At 39.3% G+C, this 17,094-nt stretch overlaps 1 protein-coding gene across 9 annotated transcripts in view; it reads left to right on the forward strand.

The window, feature by feature from the left end:
• Positions 1-17,094, forward strand: part of ARID1B (AT-rich interaction domain 1B) — a 420,254-nt gene that overhangs the window by 107,463 nt on the left and 295,697 nt on the right. For all 9 annotated transcript variants that reach the window (XM_053590570.1, XM_053590575.1, XM_053590567.1 and 6 more), the window contains exon 3: positions 16,297-16,449. In XM_053590570.1, the coding sequence (XP_053446545.1) occupies positions 16,297-16,449 (153 nt within the window). The remainder of the gene's footprint in view (positions 1-16,296; positions 16,450-17,094) is intronic.

The raw sequence follows: 17,094 nt of genomic DNA on the forward strand, positions 1-17,094 counted from the left end.
AGTATAAAATGAAGATTCTCCAAAGTCTGAAAAGTTCTAAATCTGAAACATTCCTATTCCCATGCATTTCCGATAAGGGATGCTCAATCAACACTTAGTAAGTTACTCTAAACCACACAGATTATGTGTGGTTTGTCATTTGCAGCCTTTCTGCTTTTCCCTTCTGTCTTCCCACCCAGCCGCCTCTCCTGTGTCCTGTGGGCTCCTTGTTCTTTAGAACAGACCAGGGTGACCTTCACTCTCCTTGTCCCCGCCCACGGGGCCGGTCTCCACGGTTCCCTTCCATGCCCCTCCATCTAACGACTGAATGTCATGGGAGATTGGTGTGAGTGCTTCTCTTTGGGCCTGTACTGGGTGAAATAGTTCAGGTTGCCCAACCCCCACCTTAACGAGGGCAGGGTTGAGCCTGTGACCTCTGAAACTTCTTAGCAGTTGTAATAGTGGATGATAAAGTAATTCACAATATGGCGTAATTAAGCTTAGCCTTCCAAGAATGGGGAAATGGATGCATATTTTTCACTTAAAGCAATAGTTTATTGGTCCAGATGATGTGTGGACTGTGTGTATTGGATATATTTTGAGTATCTTCTTATCCTTCCCTCTCCCTTCAACTTAAACTATGATCCAGGGAAAGTGCATGAAGTCCATGTTTCAGCATGTACGTACGTATGGTCCCTCTTTGGCACAAAGGATACAGGGCTGGGGGTGGGAGTTGTGGCTTTGTGAGAGAGAGTGGGCCAGTAGAAACATTTTCTAATGCAGAAAGATTCCTTTATTTATAAACTCACTCATTTGTTATGTCTGAAAGCTCCCCCCCACCCCCTCCAGGTCATGCTTGTTTGAAGCCTATTCTTGTGCCCGAGTGGTGGGGGCAAAGCATCCTCCCCTCCCTGCTCCTGAGCCCATGAACATGCTTCCACTCAGGAAAGGCAGGCGGGTGCCAGCCAAGTCCCAGTGCTGCTTCCCCCCATTGGACTGTCTCTGGATTCTGTAGTCTGCTTAATCCTCAGAGTCTCAGCGGAAGAAATTAAAGGCCACATTTGGGTCTTGGCCACCATCTGTGGAGGAGTCAAATTCTTTTGCATTGTTGTTATTGCTGTTAGTTTTCTCCATTCATATGCTTTTCACCACATACATCATTTAAAATTATGTTAATAAGTGTGCTTTCTCCCTTAAAAACTATCTTATGGAACACTTTGTGTATTTTTAAAGGATCTTGTTTAAAATAATACAGTTTTTGAAATTTTCACTTTCCAGGGACTAGGTTGTTTTCTTTGCATATTTTCATCAGCTTAGTTACCAAAATCATTCCCCCACCTTTGGCAGGAGAGAGAAGGGATATCGAAGCAGCCAACCGCCCTCTCACCCTCAGAGGGAGGGCTGTAGACTGTTGGTAACTTACAACCATGCCTCTCCACCCCCCACTAACCCCCATCTTTCATTTAAAAAGAAAGAAGAAGCAATTTCAAAGGCTGTATTTAAAAACCACACACACAGGTGCACAGGCCTGAATGAGTAGTTTATGTTTGTGGCATACGATCCCCAAGGTAGAAAGTGGCCTCAGTGTCCGGTCCCCACCACTGAGCTCTCCTTCTGAACAAGATGCTGCCAGTGGCTCGACTCTTTGTTGGCTCTTGAAATTCTATTCTGCTGGTGAATCCCTGTTTTCGGTATCCTCCCACCTCAGCCCTCCCAGTTATCTCCAAGAGAACGGTCTTTTCAATCTCGCATTCACTGCACATGTTGCAGTCATGCGGTTACCAAGTTGACATTGCAGCCTCAGCAAAGGTTATCTCTTTAAAATTCTCTGAAATTCCCCTTTGGCACATCCATTTTGGCAGCTGGGTTTATATAGGAAAATGGTTTAGCTCCTGGCTCCTCTTTTTGTGCTTTATAAAAATAGAAATCTCTGGCCAAAAGGGCAGATAAGCAAGTAGCTCCTCTGTAATTCCCTCCCATTCTGCTTCCTAAGTTTTTTCTACCCCGTTTCCCCGAAAATAAGACATCCTCCGAAAATAAGACCTACCTAAAGGAAAGAAAAGACGTCCCCTGAAAATAAGACCTAGCGCATCTTTGGGAGCACACCTTAAAATAAGACATTGTCTTATTTTCGGGGAAACGGGGTATTATTCTGTAGTAAACGGTGTCCTTACCATGTGCTTCTGACCAAGTGGGTGGTTTTTAAAAACATGAACATACTGCTGCCTGATACTTATTTTAAAGTCTTATTAGAAAACCCTGCTGTTCTAACATGTGTGAAGCACTGTTATGCTGTTTTGACTTTTGATTTGGTAATCTCTTTCATTTTAAAAAATGGAAACAACTCAAAGATTATATTTACTGATTTGGAATTACCTGATACTGTTTGGGCAATAATATAACAAGGAAGATGGGACATCCACACTGCTTTTCAAGGAGATGGACTCATCACTAAATACATGACATCTGCCGTGTGCTTTCCTGGGACAACACTTCTGTGGCTGTAGGCAGTCAGACCCTGTGAGGCGGCAGCAAGGAACACGTTGCTCCTAGGAGGAGAATCCACCCGTTTATTAGTGTGATTGCCTTCTGCATACGTGACCTCTGCAGGAGTAGAGCTCCGTGAAGTCATCGCTGTGCACTTTCATAGTTGATTCTCTCATTTAAAAATGATTCATATGTCTGGGATAGAAAACACTTACTTTTAGTTTTTTTAAGTGCAAATATTGGTAACTTAGATATCAAAGCTTCCACATTAGAAATTAGTGTGGCTTCATTTATTGTTAAGGATTCTTTTCTGCTTATATTGTTATATATTAATAAACATGGTTTGCAAGATCACAAGTTTATATATTAATAAACATGTTTCCACCCCTGAGATGGTTTACAAAGGAAAAAAAACACTAGTTTTGTTTTCTTTAAGAAACAGCAGTATTCTTAGGCTCCCTTCCCCACCATACCAAATTTATGTACATTGAACATATGCTATTTTTTTAGCCAAAAATGTTAGAATAGGGTTTATCATCCTGTATCTTACACACATTCTTTTCTCTCAGAAGCTGCAAATTTTTTCCTGTTATGCTCTTACTTTGTCAGAAAACACACTGTAGACTTTATGGATCTGTGGTATTGAAGCCCTCGATGAATCCTTGGGAAGAAAGCATTTTAAAGTGCATAATTAGGGCACTTGAGCATAAAACTACAATTATACACTTGTGTGTTAATTTTGTGTACAGTAAGACTTTAGTTCAACACTGGTTGTAAATGAGAGCAGGCATTTTACTGCCAGTGAATGGCTGCATTTTATGAATACTTAAGTAAAACCTCCTCTAATTGGCTGACCTGGAAGGAAAGGTGAACACATCTGTAGTTAGGTGGGAGAGAAGAACACTAAATGTGTGTATATCAGAGGTTTCTTTTTAAAGGTAACCAGAAGAGTAATCTTACCCTTAGGTACAGGCATGCTTGCTGGGCCTTTGGAATCATTCGTACTATTGCAGCTGCTGTTTCACAGCAAAGACTGAGGGAGTGAAAGCAGTTCAGATGAGGCAATGAAAATCATCAAGACACTCAGTGGTGTAGATAGTACTTGACAAGGGATCCCCTCTGGTAAAATAAAGGCTTAGGCAGATGTGATTGACTTGCACTGGGTGGCCATACGTTTGTTAATCAAATTCAATACCAGAGTTGGGCTGTACTCTTTGAAGCTTGAAGGAGTTAATTTTATGAAAACTAAAGGATGTACCACTTTATAAAATGGATAATGTTGCAGAACTTGTTACCCTAAAGATCTAGATAGCATGGAGTGGAAATATAAATTAATTTAAGAAGGGTATAAATAAATTCACGGATAATAGATTCATAATGGTTATTAAGAGGAAATAAAGGCTGTTCAGGACATATCCCTGAGTTCTGGAAATTGAGGTCATGAGAGGCACTGCCGTTTAGTTCCCACAGCTGTATGGAATGTGCACTCTGCAGAGCACTGGTCTGACCTAGTATTCACTTAAGCTGTGATTTGCTAAATATAGAACAGTTAGTTGAGCTTAGAATCAGCAGTGAAATTTGGTAGGCAGTTAATAATTGTGAAGAAATCCAAGAGGGATTGTATATATAGTATTTCACTGTATTCATGTCTTTATAATCTTATATTGTATGTACCCTGTTAAGGGCATTTTTGAAAACAAATAATGTGAAAAAAACATTTATTACTGATAAAAAGAGAGAACTTTTCAATGTCATTTCACAAATAAAAAACGTATGTTTATTTTCTGATATGAATTTTTAAAAATTTCTAAGCTAATGGAGATGAGGGTTAAATTATCTCAGGTATGTTAGTTTTCAGTCTGTTTTAAAACAAACAAACAAAAAACAACAACCCAGCAGTGTTCATGGCCTGGAAGTTATCTGTGAGGAACCAGGACAATGACAAAAACGACACTGGGCTCCACAGCAACGCCAGATGTAGCTTTTGTGTGTGGCTGGTCGTGTGGGCCTGTCTTTGAGTGTAAGACACTGCTGGACCCTTGAATACCTGGCAGCTTGCCCAACTCGGGTCATCTTTTTTCTGTTGCTCAAGGGAAGCTGGACAGAATTGGAAGGAGCTTATTAGCTTTGGCATACAATAAGAGCTCAATATATGTTAGTTGGCTGTCATTTTTTAAACATGAAAGACTAAGTTTTGGAAATTATGGAGTAATTTTTTCCTTAGACAAGCCTAAAGACAAGATTTATTTTTCTTTTTAAAAATAGGAAAGTGGAAAAAAAGCGCTTAAGTTGTTTAGAAATCTCAATTGGGAACTTAGCTTAAGGGACTGTACAATGTAGAACAGTTGTAATATCTTGACCCTGTAAACTTTATTTATTACCTTCTAGCACATTATTTTTGACTGGACATGTTGACATAATAAAATTTCCTCATGCAGTTGGTTCAACCACGCATCAGCTTAGCATCTGAATTCCTTGCTGTGGGGAATTTTCTGTCTCTTATGCATGAAAAAGTGTTTGATCTTTCTGTGAAATCAGAAACCAGCAGCATTTGCCACATTTGAATGGAGCTATTGTAAGTTTGAGATTTTTCTTATCGTTTTTTGCCTTCCCATTTTTGCTTTTGCATTTTGTAAAACTTACCTGGAGGGGTTCAAAACTATGATTAAAAAAAAACAAACCAAAAATTAAAGAGTTTTCTTCTGTTAAATATAAATTGTTATACTTTTCAATGACTCTTAGATAGACATTGCAATAAATAATCCAAAACAAATCACATTTTCTTCTAGATTCATGAAAAACTGTGAGTTGGTTTAAGAAATAATAACATTTTGGTGTTTTGGTATATATTCTATGAGGCTATTAATTCTTTACACACAGCCACATATAGGTTTTGTATTTAAAATTAGCATTATATTATATATGTTGTATATATATTATTTCATTATGCTGTTAAATGTTATTATCTATAATGAGAATTGTTCTTTTTAATGGCTATATAGTATTTTATTGAATTTCCTCCTCTCTTTTTTTTTTTTTTTTTTTTAAACCATTTCCCTTCATGGGCATTTAGACGTGTAGGTTGTTTCCGTATTTTTGAGTGGGACTGCAGTGAACTCCTTGCTACACAAATATTTGCATACTTATTTCATACTTTTTATTATGATAAATTACAAAAAGTAAAATAATGGGTCAAAGGGATGTTATGTTGTCTTTGTATATATTGTGACTTACCTTTGGTGTTTTACAGTTGTGTACCCACCATGATGATTTTAGTATGTTCAGGCTGGTTATATAAAATGAAAACATGAAAACTCACCGTTAAGCATCTAGGAACAGTCTTTTACTTATAAAACGGAAAATTTACTTCTAGACATAAGTAAGGCAGGAATGCTTTAAGCATAAATATGTTAAAATAAGTTATAAAACTATAAAATCATGATGGTCAACAGTTTAAATAAATACAAAGATTCCAGCAGTATTTTTTTTTTTTTAAACTTAATGGAAACATCTTTTTTTTTAATTTATTTTTATTTATTTTTATTTTTTATTTTTTGGTTTTTGGCTGGGGCTGGGTTTGAATCCGTCACCTCCGGCATATGGGACCGGCGCCCTACTCCTTGAGCCACAGGCGCCACCCTCCACCAGTATTTTTAAGGCATAATTTACATGTAGTAAAATACCTTGATTTTAAGTGTACAGTTCCTTGAGTTTTGACAAATAATGTACGTTCCTGAAACCACCACCCTGATTAAGGTAAGAGACTGTTTCCATCACTCCCAGAAAACTCTCTCATCCTTCTTTTTTTGCCAGTCTCCATATCCCATGACCATTGTTATGATTTCTGTCACAATAAATTAATTGTCTGATTTTTGAACTTCATATAAACATTATACAATGTGTTGAGTATCTAGGTGCTCAACATTTAATATAGTTCTTTGGTATTAATACTCTGTATTTAATATAGTTTTTATTTTAAAAAATATATTCTTAAGGGAAGTTTAAATACCAAACTGTTCTTAGAACAAAAAGATCCAAATCTAATGCGAAAATTATGGGGAATAAAAAAAAAATAGGTCTTGTTAAAAAAAATGAAACTGAATCCTTTACCTTATATTGTACAGAAGAATTAACTTATATCACAGACCTAAACATAAGAGCTAAAATATTCTATAAAACTCTTAGGAGAAGGGCAGGGCCTGTGGCTCAGTGGGTAGGGCGACGGCCCCATATGACGAGGGTGGTGGTTTGAACCTGGCCCCGCCCAAACTGCAACAAAAAAATACCTGGGGGGCATTGTGGTGGGTGCCTGTAGTCCCAGCTACTCGCGAGGCTGAGGCAAGAGAATCTCCTAAGCCCAGGAGTTGGAGGTTGCTGTGAGCTGTGACGCTACGGCACTCTACCGAGGGCGACATAGTGAGACTCTGTGTCTCTAAAAAAAACAAAACAAACAAAAAAAACTCTTAGAATCAAACATACAGGAAAAGTTTCACGGCATTGAATTTGACAGTGATTTCTTGGATATGTCACTAAAAGCATGTGCAACAAAAGAAAGGATATATAAATCGGACTTACCTCAAAATTAAAGCCTTTTGTGCACCCAAGGGCTCTATGAAGAGAGTGGAAAGGCCTCACACAGACTGCTGGGCGTACGTCTGATAAAAGGTTAATGTCCCGACTACAGAAAGCACTAGCAACCCAGTTAAAAAGTGGGCAAAGGACTAGAATAAACATTTTTCCCACAGAAGACATACAAATGAAAAGATAGGGCGGTGCCTGTGGCTCAGTGAGCAGGGCGCCGGCCCCATATACCGAGGGTGGCGGGTTCAAACCCAGCCCCGGCCAAACTGCAACCAAAAAATAGCCGGGCGTTGTGGCGGGCGCCTGTAGTCCCAGCTGCTCGGGAGGCTGAGGCAGGAGAATGGCCTAAGCCCAGGAGTTGAAGGTTGCTGTGAGCTGTGTGAGGCCACGGCGCTCTACCCAGGGCGATAAAGTGAAACTCTGTCTCTACAAAAAAAAAAAAAAAAGAAAAGATGCTCAACATTCCTGATCATTGGGAAAATGCAGATGGAAACCACAATGAGTGTGATACCGATTCATACCCTCGGGGATGGTTATTATCAAAAACCCTAGAAAATCTGAGCCCTGCGCATTGTTGGTGGAAACGTAAAATGATGCAGACAATGTGTAAAACAGTGTGGTCGTTCTCAAAAAATTAAGCATATAATTCCGTATCCAAGAATTCCACTTTGGGGACATACCTGGAGAAGTAAAAGCAAAGATTTGAACAGGTATTTGTAAACCTATATTCAGAGCAGCATTATTCACAATAACCGAAAGTTGGAAACAACCCGAGTGCATCGGTGGGTGGATGGATAAATAACGTAAGGTATATCCATTCAGTGGCCTTAGAAAGGAACGGACACGGTATGTGCAGGCGGGGCTGCAGCACACCCACGGGAGCCTTGAAGACATTCTGCTAAGTGAAATAAGCCATGCCCCAGATGACGAACAAACAGTGTGTGATTCCACTTACACCACACGGGAAGAGTAACGCTTCTGTAGACAGAAAGTACATAATAATGGTTGCCAGGCGCTGAGGTGGAGAGAAGAAAGTGGAGTTATTATTTAATGGGCGCAGAGTTTCAATTTGGGGATGATGAAATTCTGGTGTGTCTATACTTAATGTCACTGAAATGTATACTTAAAATGGATAAAATGGTAAATTTTATGTATGTTTTAGCACAGTAAGAAAAGAATAGGTCTTTAATCTAGAACCTCAAAGATAAGGAGAGAGCTGATTCTTACATTACAAAGCAAAAAATTAACATTAGAATTCAGAAGTGGGGCGTTTTCACCCTTTAAATGTCTTTGATAAGTTTAGGACAGTGTCAAATATTTCTTTTGTTCTTAAATTGTTTTCCTCCAGAAGGGGGGCAAACTGATTGTCTCAATAGATTCTGGTGTGCAGAGGAAACTGCTCCATGATAGAAACTGGGGGGTGCTCTAGTGTCCTGCATTGGACGCTCACGTCAGGGAGGGTTCAGATACCTGTTCCAGGTGGCTTTGTTGGATGGCCTGAAGGTAGAGCATCTGACTAGACTGCTGGTTAGCTAAGGGCAGAAGTGGTTCTTATATTTCCATTGTTGTGATGTGTGATTTTATACTGCTTTTAGGAGGTTCAGTCAAGAACCATTCATCGAGGCCTAGGAGTTCTGATTGTAGTGATGAACAGAGCTAGCTGTGCTGTCCTGGGCAGAGTTTACATTCCAGTGGTTGGGTGGTGTGCTTGTGGTCAGATAAGTTCGACAAATCCTGGATTAAAAAAATAATAATAAATAAAGGCAGATAGCCTTCCTAATATTTTTAAAGGATTTCACAAATCCTTTAATATGCTCATATAGTTATGTTTTTATTAGTGGGGTTATTTCTCAAACTTTTTTTGACTGCACAGCTCGTTTCTGTGAGATATCTTGCAGAATTAGTGTCCCCCATGGGGCTGGTAGGGAAATGCTGGCAGACTTCCTTTCTGTCGGAGAATTACCAGCCTGCAGGGCACACTCCCTCGGGAGAAGACCATAATGAAGTCTTTGGCCTAGTCTGTCCCAGGTGGAAGGAAGAGGTTAGGGAACCTGGTCTTGTTGTCAGGATTGAGGTGTCTTGAGCAGAGTCTTGGTGGGGCCTATTTAAATAAAGCGGCACACTGAGGCCCTGTTCTCTGGCGCCCTGCCTTGTGCGTCTTGAACTCCCAGGGCCTCTTCCTTGTTGGGGCAGTTGGACTTGAGTGGAGGCAAGAGCTTCATTATAGAGGGTGAAATTGTGAAATCTCAGCATTTGGAAAAGTACAGAAACAAATAGAATAGACACACTCATGTAACCATACCAAGTTTATAGGTGTGAACATTTTTTGCCACATTTGCCCAACCCTTACTCTCGAGAATTGCGTATTTCCTTTTCAGTGCATGTTTTTTGTTTTGTTTTGTTTTTGAGACAGAGTCTTGCTTTGTTGCCCAGGCTGGAGTGCAGTGGTGTGATCTTAGTTGTAATAGATCGCTGCAGCCTCAAACTCCTAGGCTCAAGCGGTCCTCCTGCCTCAGCCTCCCACGTAGTTGGAATATAGGTACACACCACCACACTCAGCCAAAGCATATTTCTATATTTTTACTATGTATGTGTTCATAAACAACATATGCTACTATTTTATGTCTTTAATTTATACAATGGTAGGACACTGCATCAATCTTTTTTGCTTTCTTTCCCCCCCCATATATGTAGTATACTCTCTTTATTTGAAGGATTAACTCAATGAATTTTAAGTACATAAAATTTATTATGTTTTATATGTACGTGTTATTAAATACATGTGTATTGATTTACATAAAACTATAACCCACATTAAGATGTGGAACATTTATTTTGCATATGAATACCGTGTTATTTATCCCATAAAGTCTCTTAAATATTATTTCCTGTATTTATGTTACACAAAATATGGTACATGCTTGGATTCTAATAAAAAGGTTGCTATTCCTATTTCTGTGACCTATAATTTCCATTATCTTTAAATCCTTTTATTCTGTTTTATACAAATGTGGGTATACTCAGAAGACTAACTTTTGAAGCAATTTCAATTTTTTTAAATAGGGAAAGTTAACTGGTTCTGAGTTTAACTCAACTGCACGCCTGTCAATCTATTATACGCTAATTGTAACGCTTTCTTCCTGTTTTTCTATTGCTGTTTTATTGTTTCCTTACCACCTTCTCCATAATCTAAACAATCGAAAATTCCATTTTCTATTTTTGTTCCTGACACTTACTTCCATGTCAGATTTACTTATATTAACTACTATGGGAAGCAGTAACCATTGTTATTCCCCAGGCAACATGTACAAACTACAAGGTTTTACCCACCTTCCTCCCTGGTTGGTGACTTGGAAGTTTGTTTTAACACTATGTAGTATCAAGATTAACATTATGGACAAACTTGCTTCTTCCTCCCTCCCTATAATTAAAAGTAAGGAGGAAAAACCTGTAGTGACTGTTTTCCAATTTTGATGGATTAACATTTAGAATGCCTTTAGTCCGTAAGTCCTGTCTACAGACGTCTTCTGTTTTATTTATGTTTAGCTTAAGAACATTCTTGTCTTTATCTACAAGACAACCTGCTGAAAATAAAACGGTATTTATTTGTCCAATATACCAATATATTCAACATCTGACATGCCTTTTCACAGTTTAAACCGATCTAAACTTAAATTTTAGACCCATCTTACATTTCTGTTTTTGTATTTAGTTTTAATACTCTACATGTAACACTTTAAACTTAATGCTCCTTAACTAGGTTTTTTTTTTCTTTTACCACTAGACCACCAAGGACCCTTAGCTAGTTTTAATGCTTACCATTAATTTTCTCTGACAACTACCTCCCTACTCAAAAAATTAATTTATTAATAACAAATTAATTTATTTTAATTCTGGTTCTCTTCTGGCTGCAGTAAATCATACAGCAGACTTTTCAAGGAGGTTCTTGATTGATATACTTTCTTAACCCCTGCGTATCTGAGAATGTCATCCAGTTGCCTTCATACAGAAATGATAATTTGGCTGGGTATATAATTCTTGACTCAAAGTTATTTTCCTTTAAAATTCTGTAGATACTGTTCCACTGTCTTCAGACATTTAGAGTTGCAAGAGAAAAATCTGAGGTCAGCCTGATTTTTGTTCCTTTATAGGTAACCTGCTTTCTCTGGATGCTTGCAAAATTTTATCTTTGTCCTTTAAATTAAAAAATGTCACAAGGGTATGTGTAGGAGTTGCTTTCTTTTTGTTAAATTTTAAAGGCACCCTGTAAGCTGTTTCTACTTGTAAATCTAGTTCATTCTTCAGTTCTGGAAAATTTTCTTCAATTAGTTCCTTAATTATTGTTTCAGCTCCGTTTGCTTTGTCTTCTGTTTCAGGTAGTCCAATTACACGTAGACTGTGCCTCCTGGACAGGCCTTTAGATTGCTCTTTTTCTCCTCTTTGCTTATCTTGATTTCTTTTCCCCTTTTCTCTGAATTCAGTGGGAATTTGTCTTGTTTTGCATTTACTTCAGTGATTTCATTTTGTGGACAATCCAGCTTGCACATTTCTGTTAATTCTCTCAACTCTCTAATACTTTCAAGCGTTCTGACATTCCCCTTTTTATTGTGCACAGGGTTTTAAGATTCTGTATTAGATTAGTCTCAATCCTTCCTATCTCTTCTGTCTCGAGCGCTATATCTGTTTCAAGAGGAGGCATTTTCTTGATTACTTAGCTGTTCTTTCTTCCGAATTGAGGTATTACGACCTTTTCAGTAGCTCTTAGCAAAAAACCCCAAATTGAAGATTAAAAGAAGTTTCCCGAAGTGCTGAACAAAATAAACATCCAAAATGATTCTTGTTACGTCATCTCTGCCCTTTTTTGCTTTTTTTTAAACTTAACATTTTACGTTTTAAATTTGAACCATCTTGATATGTGGATCTTATTCTCTTCTTTTTACTACTTCAAAGAATTTAATTGTGTGACTGTTATAACGAAGTTAATTTTCCTCATTTACCTCCTTTTCTGAAGTGATGGTGTTTTAATCTGGTAACTGTACACTGTCCTTGAACATCCTTCCTGGGACACGGTGGAGTTTCCTGTGTATCACCAGCTGCTTTGCTGGGTCACGGTGGAAGCATCTAATGAGAACTCACCAAAACTTCATTAGAAGGAAGAAGGTGGGGGTGCAGGTGGGGTCGGGTGGGTGGAATGTAAGATAAACTTAGGTCATTTCATTAAAGTTGTGTATGGTGAAATGAAAAATGGGATCCAGATCCCGTACATTTAAAACTATACAGAGGGCGGCGCCTGTGGCTCAGTGAGTAGGGCGCAAGCCCCATATGCCGAGGGTGGCGGGTTCAAACCCGGCCCCAGCCAAACTGCAACCAAAAGATAGCCGGGCGTTGTGGCGGGCGCCTGTAGTCCCAGCTGCTCGGGAGGCTGGGCAAGAGAATCGCGTAAGCCCAAGAGTTAGAGGTTGCAGTGAGCCGTGTGACGCCACGGCACTCTACTGAGGGCCATAAAGTGAGACTCTGTCTCTACAAAAAAAAAAAAAATAAATAAAAAAAAAATAAAACGATACAGAGCTGTGAAAGTTAATACTGTGTCCTAATTAGGGTGGTTCTAAAATAAATAAAGTGAGTGAATCATTTTTAGCTATACTTTCTCCAATAATTTGGAAGCATTCACATTTCTTTGAAAATTGGAATACACTTTTTGTGGTGTGTGCTCACTGTACCATTTAAAGGTCCTCATTTAGAAACGAGTGAAATAAATTATTTTTAAATATCTAAAAGTTCTAATCCCAAGCACTTTCTGGAGGTTTCCACTTAGTTTAGTGCTGTTTTTAAAAAATTCACACTGTACTATAGGTACAGAACATTTGATGGGCAGTGAGGACTTACTAGGGAGGGCAGTGTATAGCTAAGGGCACCATGTGCTGTGGGCAGTATAGGTATAAAATTCATTGTTTTTGGCTGTGAGTGAAGCCAACCTATGTGTATCAAATTTCGGTGGTTCCAGTGATCTCCACATACCCTGTTTCCCCGAAAATAAGACAGTGTCTTATTTTAAGGTGTGCTCCCAAAGATGCACTAGGTCTTATTTTCAGGGGACGTCTTATCTTTCCTGTAAGTAGGTCTTATTTTCGGGGAAACGGGGTAATAGCACTCCTTGATTAGTTTTTACATGAGAAGAGCTTGTTTTAGTAACTCACTGAAGGCCATTCATTCACTCCTTCAACAAATGTTTGTTGACATTTGCACCCTTTCCTGGAGGCGCACCGTGAATTTGGGTGCGCCTCCAGAGCTTGTATTCTGCTGATGAGGACAGACAGTAAACACATGGACACCTAGTTAAGGGGTTAACCAACTCAGGTCCTCTCCCCTGTGGTGAATGAAGTGGGTGTGGCTTGAGAAGACTGGTGGTGGGGGCTGTGTCCAGGCTGTAGCCAGGCTGCTCAGGGAGGGGTTCCACCCAGTTAGAAGAGCTTTGTATCCCAATTCTCAGCACCTGCCCCTGGCACTCGGGAGCTGTTGGTGAAATTTCACTTGCTTGCAACAGTCTGGTAATCTTAGTTATCCTTAATATGGTTAAGAGCTAAGAGATCAACAGAAAAGCTCTCAGCAGCCCAAAAGAGTTTCACAGAGCTTGAGACTATAAAGCTCATGTCCTGGCCTCCTGGAATCGTCCTCTGGGCGGTCATCATTTTAATAAGGGGTGTGGGTTTTTCAGGCCTCAGCAGGTTGGGGTTGAGGACCGAGCTTGGAGGACAAGTGAGTTCTGGGTGCCTGTGAGCCAGGGCCAAGCGGCAGAAACAGGAACTTACCGGAGCTTCTGGGAGAGGCTGGTGGTTCAGCCTGTCAATTTGTGTTTCTGAATACTGATTGTTTGGTTTAAGAAGTCTGAAAATCATAGAGGAGAGGTTTGAAAGCAGTGTGTATCTAAATGGGTTAAAACAAGAATGATAATGACTGTTTAAGAATTAGACTTTAGTTTCAGGCAGCTGAGGTATTATATTGAGAAACTGGTTTTTAAAGTTAACACTCAAGAAATAATATTTTAGAGATAGCACTCTGTTAGTTTAAAAATAATAATAATAATAGTATCTGTACAGACTTCCAGGTTGGATTATTGTGTTTCTGGGTACAGTTTCGATATGAATTACTAGAGAAAGCAGCCTCATTTTACAGTTGCAAATGCAAGGTAAATGTAGTTACTAGTTGACCACATTCACACAATTTTGATTCCATACATTTCTAACTCAGTGAATCTTTAACTAAACAAGAGTTTGGCAGTTTGTTCTTGGGTGGTTTCCGTTTAAGGTTGGTCGGGTTGCTGGGCACTGGGCCCCAGGTCTGGGGGATGCCTGTGGGTTTCCTCTCCCCTAGCTACAGAGCGTGAGGTGCCGGTGAATTTGATCTAAATAAATGAAGGAGACCATGTATCTAAAAAGGATAGCAAATTGGTTTTTAATTGTGGAAGACACAAATAAAAACTCCCAAGCAGGTGTTTTAGAAGACTGTGCCTAGGACTCTGTGCAAGAGCAGCCCACGTCCCCACCTGTCCGCCCTGCTGCACGACCTGCTGTCAGATTTTCCGGACTTGGAATAGAAATAAAAGATCTTGGTAAGTTTGTGGCTGCTCCAGTGTTAGTTTCCTGAATTTGTCCTGTTGTTGTCTGGCTTAAAAAACAGAGTCCCCTCCCCGAACAACACTTGCATATTGTGTGTGAGGATTCTGTAAAGCCAGAGTGTCAACATATTAAAGCGCAATTCAGAGGGGAGTTGCTGGCTGCGCTGACTGAGCTTACAGTCATTTTAACACTGGCAGAAGTGTTATCCTAACTGCTTCAAATCAAACTGCAGAGATGCTTGTGTGAAATATAGTATTAGATATCAAGTCAGACATATGGGTGTTGAACGGGAGGATGTGTGTTGTGGTATATGGTATTCTAGCATGTGGAGTTGTATCATGGAAATTTGTTGGCTTGGCTTATGGCAGGGACATACATTCATTATGGGATATCAAGCTGTAAAATAAATAAAAGCAAAGAATTCAACTGTGCTGGTAAATGGGTTTCAGTGTAAACTTGTCTGTTCCGACAACTTCGCCTCAGTGTGCTGGGAGATGTTGTGAGCCTTTGTGGCCACATTTGTTCTGATCGTTGCAGGTAGGTCTTAAAAATAATCTGGATCAAATGGAAAGAAATAGGAACTTTTGTTTTCCTTTTACTCCATTGTATGTGTTATGAATTACTGTGCTGATTTGTTTTGGGCTGAATGTTCTAATATTTTCCTCACTACTCCTTCTTTCTCCTTGGGTTTGGGTTTAAGTATGCTGCCCTTGCTTTCTTGAGCATGTGGGCTTATGGGGTGCTCAGATTCTCGGGGTTCTCAGTGGACCAGGTTGTGGTATTAAACAGAAGGATATCTCTACTCTCTCGCGGGGGTGCTTCCTGCTGAACTCATATCTTGTCTGTCTTTTCCTTTCCTGCTCTCTCTTGCAACTAGAAAAAAAGTTAACAGGTTTCTCATTTTAAATAAAATCTAAAAATACTCTCAATGGTGTATTTATTGCACAAGGAGGGATTTACCCCTGAACAATGCTTTCAAGGATTCTTGGGCTTATGTAAGTTAGAAATGTAGAAGACCAATTTAGGACATTTTTCTCTATTTCTGGTATTTACAGCATAGTACAATTTGCTTTACGTTGTTACTCATTTTATCAACTGAGAAAATACTATCCATAGCAAAAGCAATAAATGGAATAGTTAATATAACTGGCGTCTATCTGCTACAAATGCAGTCGGGACATTCTAAATTTTGTTGTTCTGAACTTAGAGCACACACCATAATGCGCCCAAAACACAAGCATCCTAATATATTCTCAGTGAACTTGGACTGTTTGAGTTCATGTTAATTTTCCTTGTTGTATGCAAATGGATTTAATGTAATGCTTCTTGACTTTCTTAGCAGACGTTTTTTAATGTCAGTGTTAGGAGCCCCCCCACTGGATTTTTTATGATATTATCAATAGTTAGTATCTGATAAGGTATGATCATTTTTTAAGGCAAATTCTTTTGACTTCACCGATTGGTGTGTAAATAGAAGGCAGCGTGTCAACTTATCTAATGAAGGGAGGATTAAAAATACTGAATGCACTTGCTTAGCAGAGAGCCCCTTGATGTTGCTGACTTGAAACCATATGTGATTTTACTTAATAGCACATTTTGACTTTTCAGTTTCTTTTGCTTGACTTTTTGACAGATGCCACCTCAGTATGGACAGCAAGGTGTGAGTGGTTACTGCCAGCAGGGCCAACAGCCACAGCCGTATTACAGCCCGCAGCCGCAGCCCCCGCACCTCCCGCCCCAGGCGCAGTATCTGCCGTCCCCGTCGCAGAGGTTCCAGCCGCAGCAGGTGAGCACAGTGCACTGCTCCTGGAGCTCGGCCTTCTTCTCCCAGGCAGACTGGGCTCTGAAACATCTTCCTATTTTGTTTTAAAAATTACGTTCTCAGTGAAAGAAAATGTAGTTTTGAGAAAATGCAAAATTACAAACCTAATCTAAATTCCCTCCCTCCCTTCGTGTTTTGAGATTGAAGGGTGGGAAGAATGACTAGTTTAATAGCTGTTTGGATTACTGGTTAGTGACAGCAGAGCGCGTCAGTCATTTCTTGTTCTCTGTCCTTTGTGTTCTGAATCTTTCAAGAAAGTACTCTGCTGCTTTGTAAAGCCTTATTCAGGAGAGGGTTTTATAAATCATTTAATCCTGCTGGTTAGCACAAGCATGGTATTTTTATCATGACCTTTTTTTGTTTTTGTTTTAATGGCAAGTGCTACTGCATCAAAACATTGTTGCTTTTGACAGTGTTATTCTCCTTAAATGAGCTCGTAAACAGATAATCACTCCAATTGCAATATATTAAAATACTAAAGGGAATCATGTACTTTAAATATATTAAGCAATTTCTAGTTTAAATTAGCCTCGTTAAATACTCTTCTAGGTTGTTGGGGGGGGTATATAGTACAGATTACATGATTTGTAGAAAAACAGTACATGTGTA

The sequence above is a fragment of the Nycticebus coucang genome, chromosome 5, assembly GCF_027406575.1.
Source record: "Nycticebus coucang isolate mNycCou1 chromosome 5, mNycCou1.pri, whole genome shotgun sequence".
Taxonomy (NCBI): domain Eukaryota; kingdom Metazoa; phylum Chordata; class Mammalia; order Primates; family Lorisidae; genus Nycticebus; species Nycticebus coucang.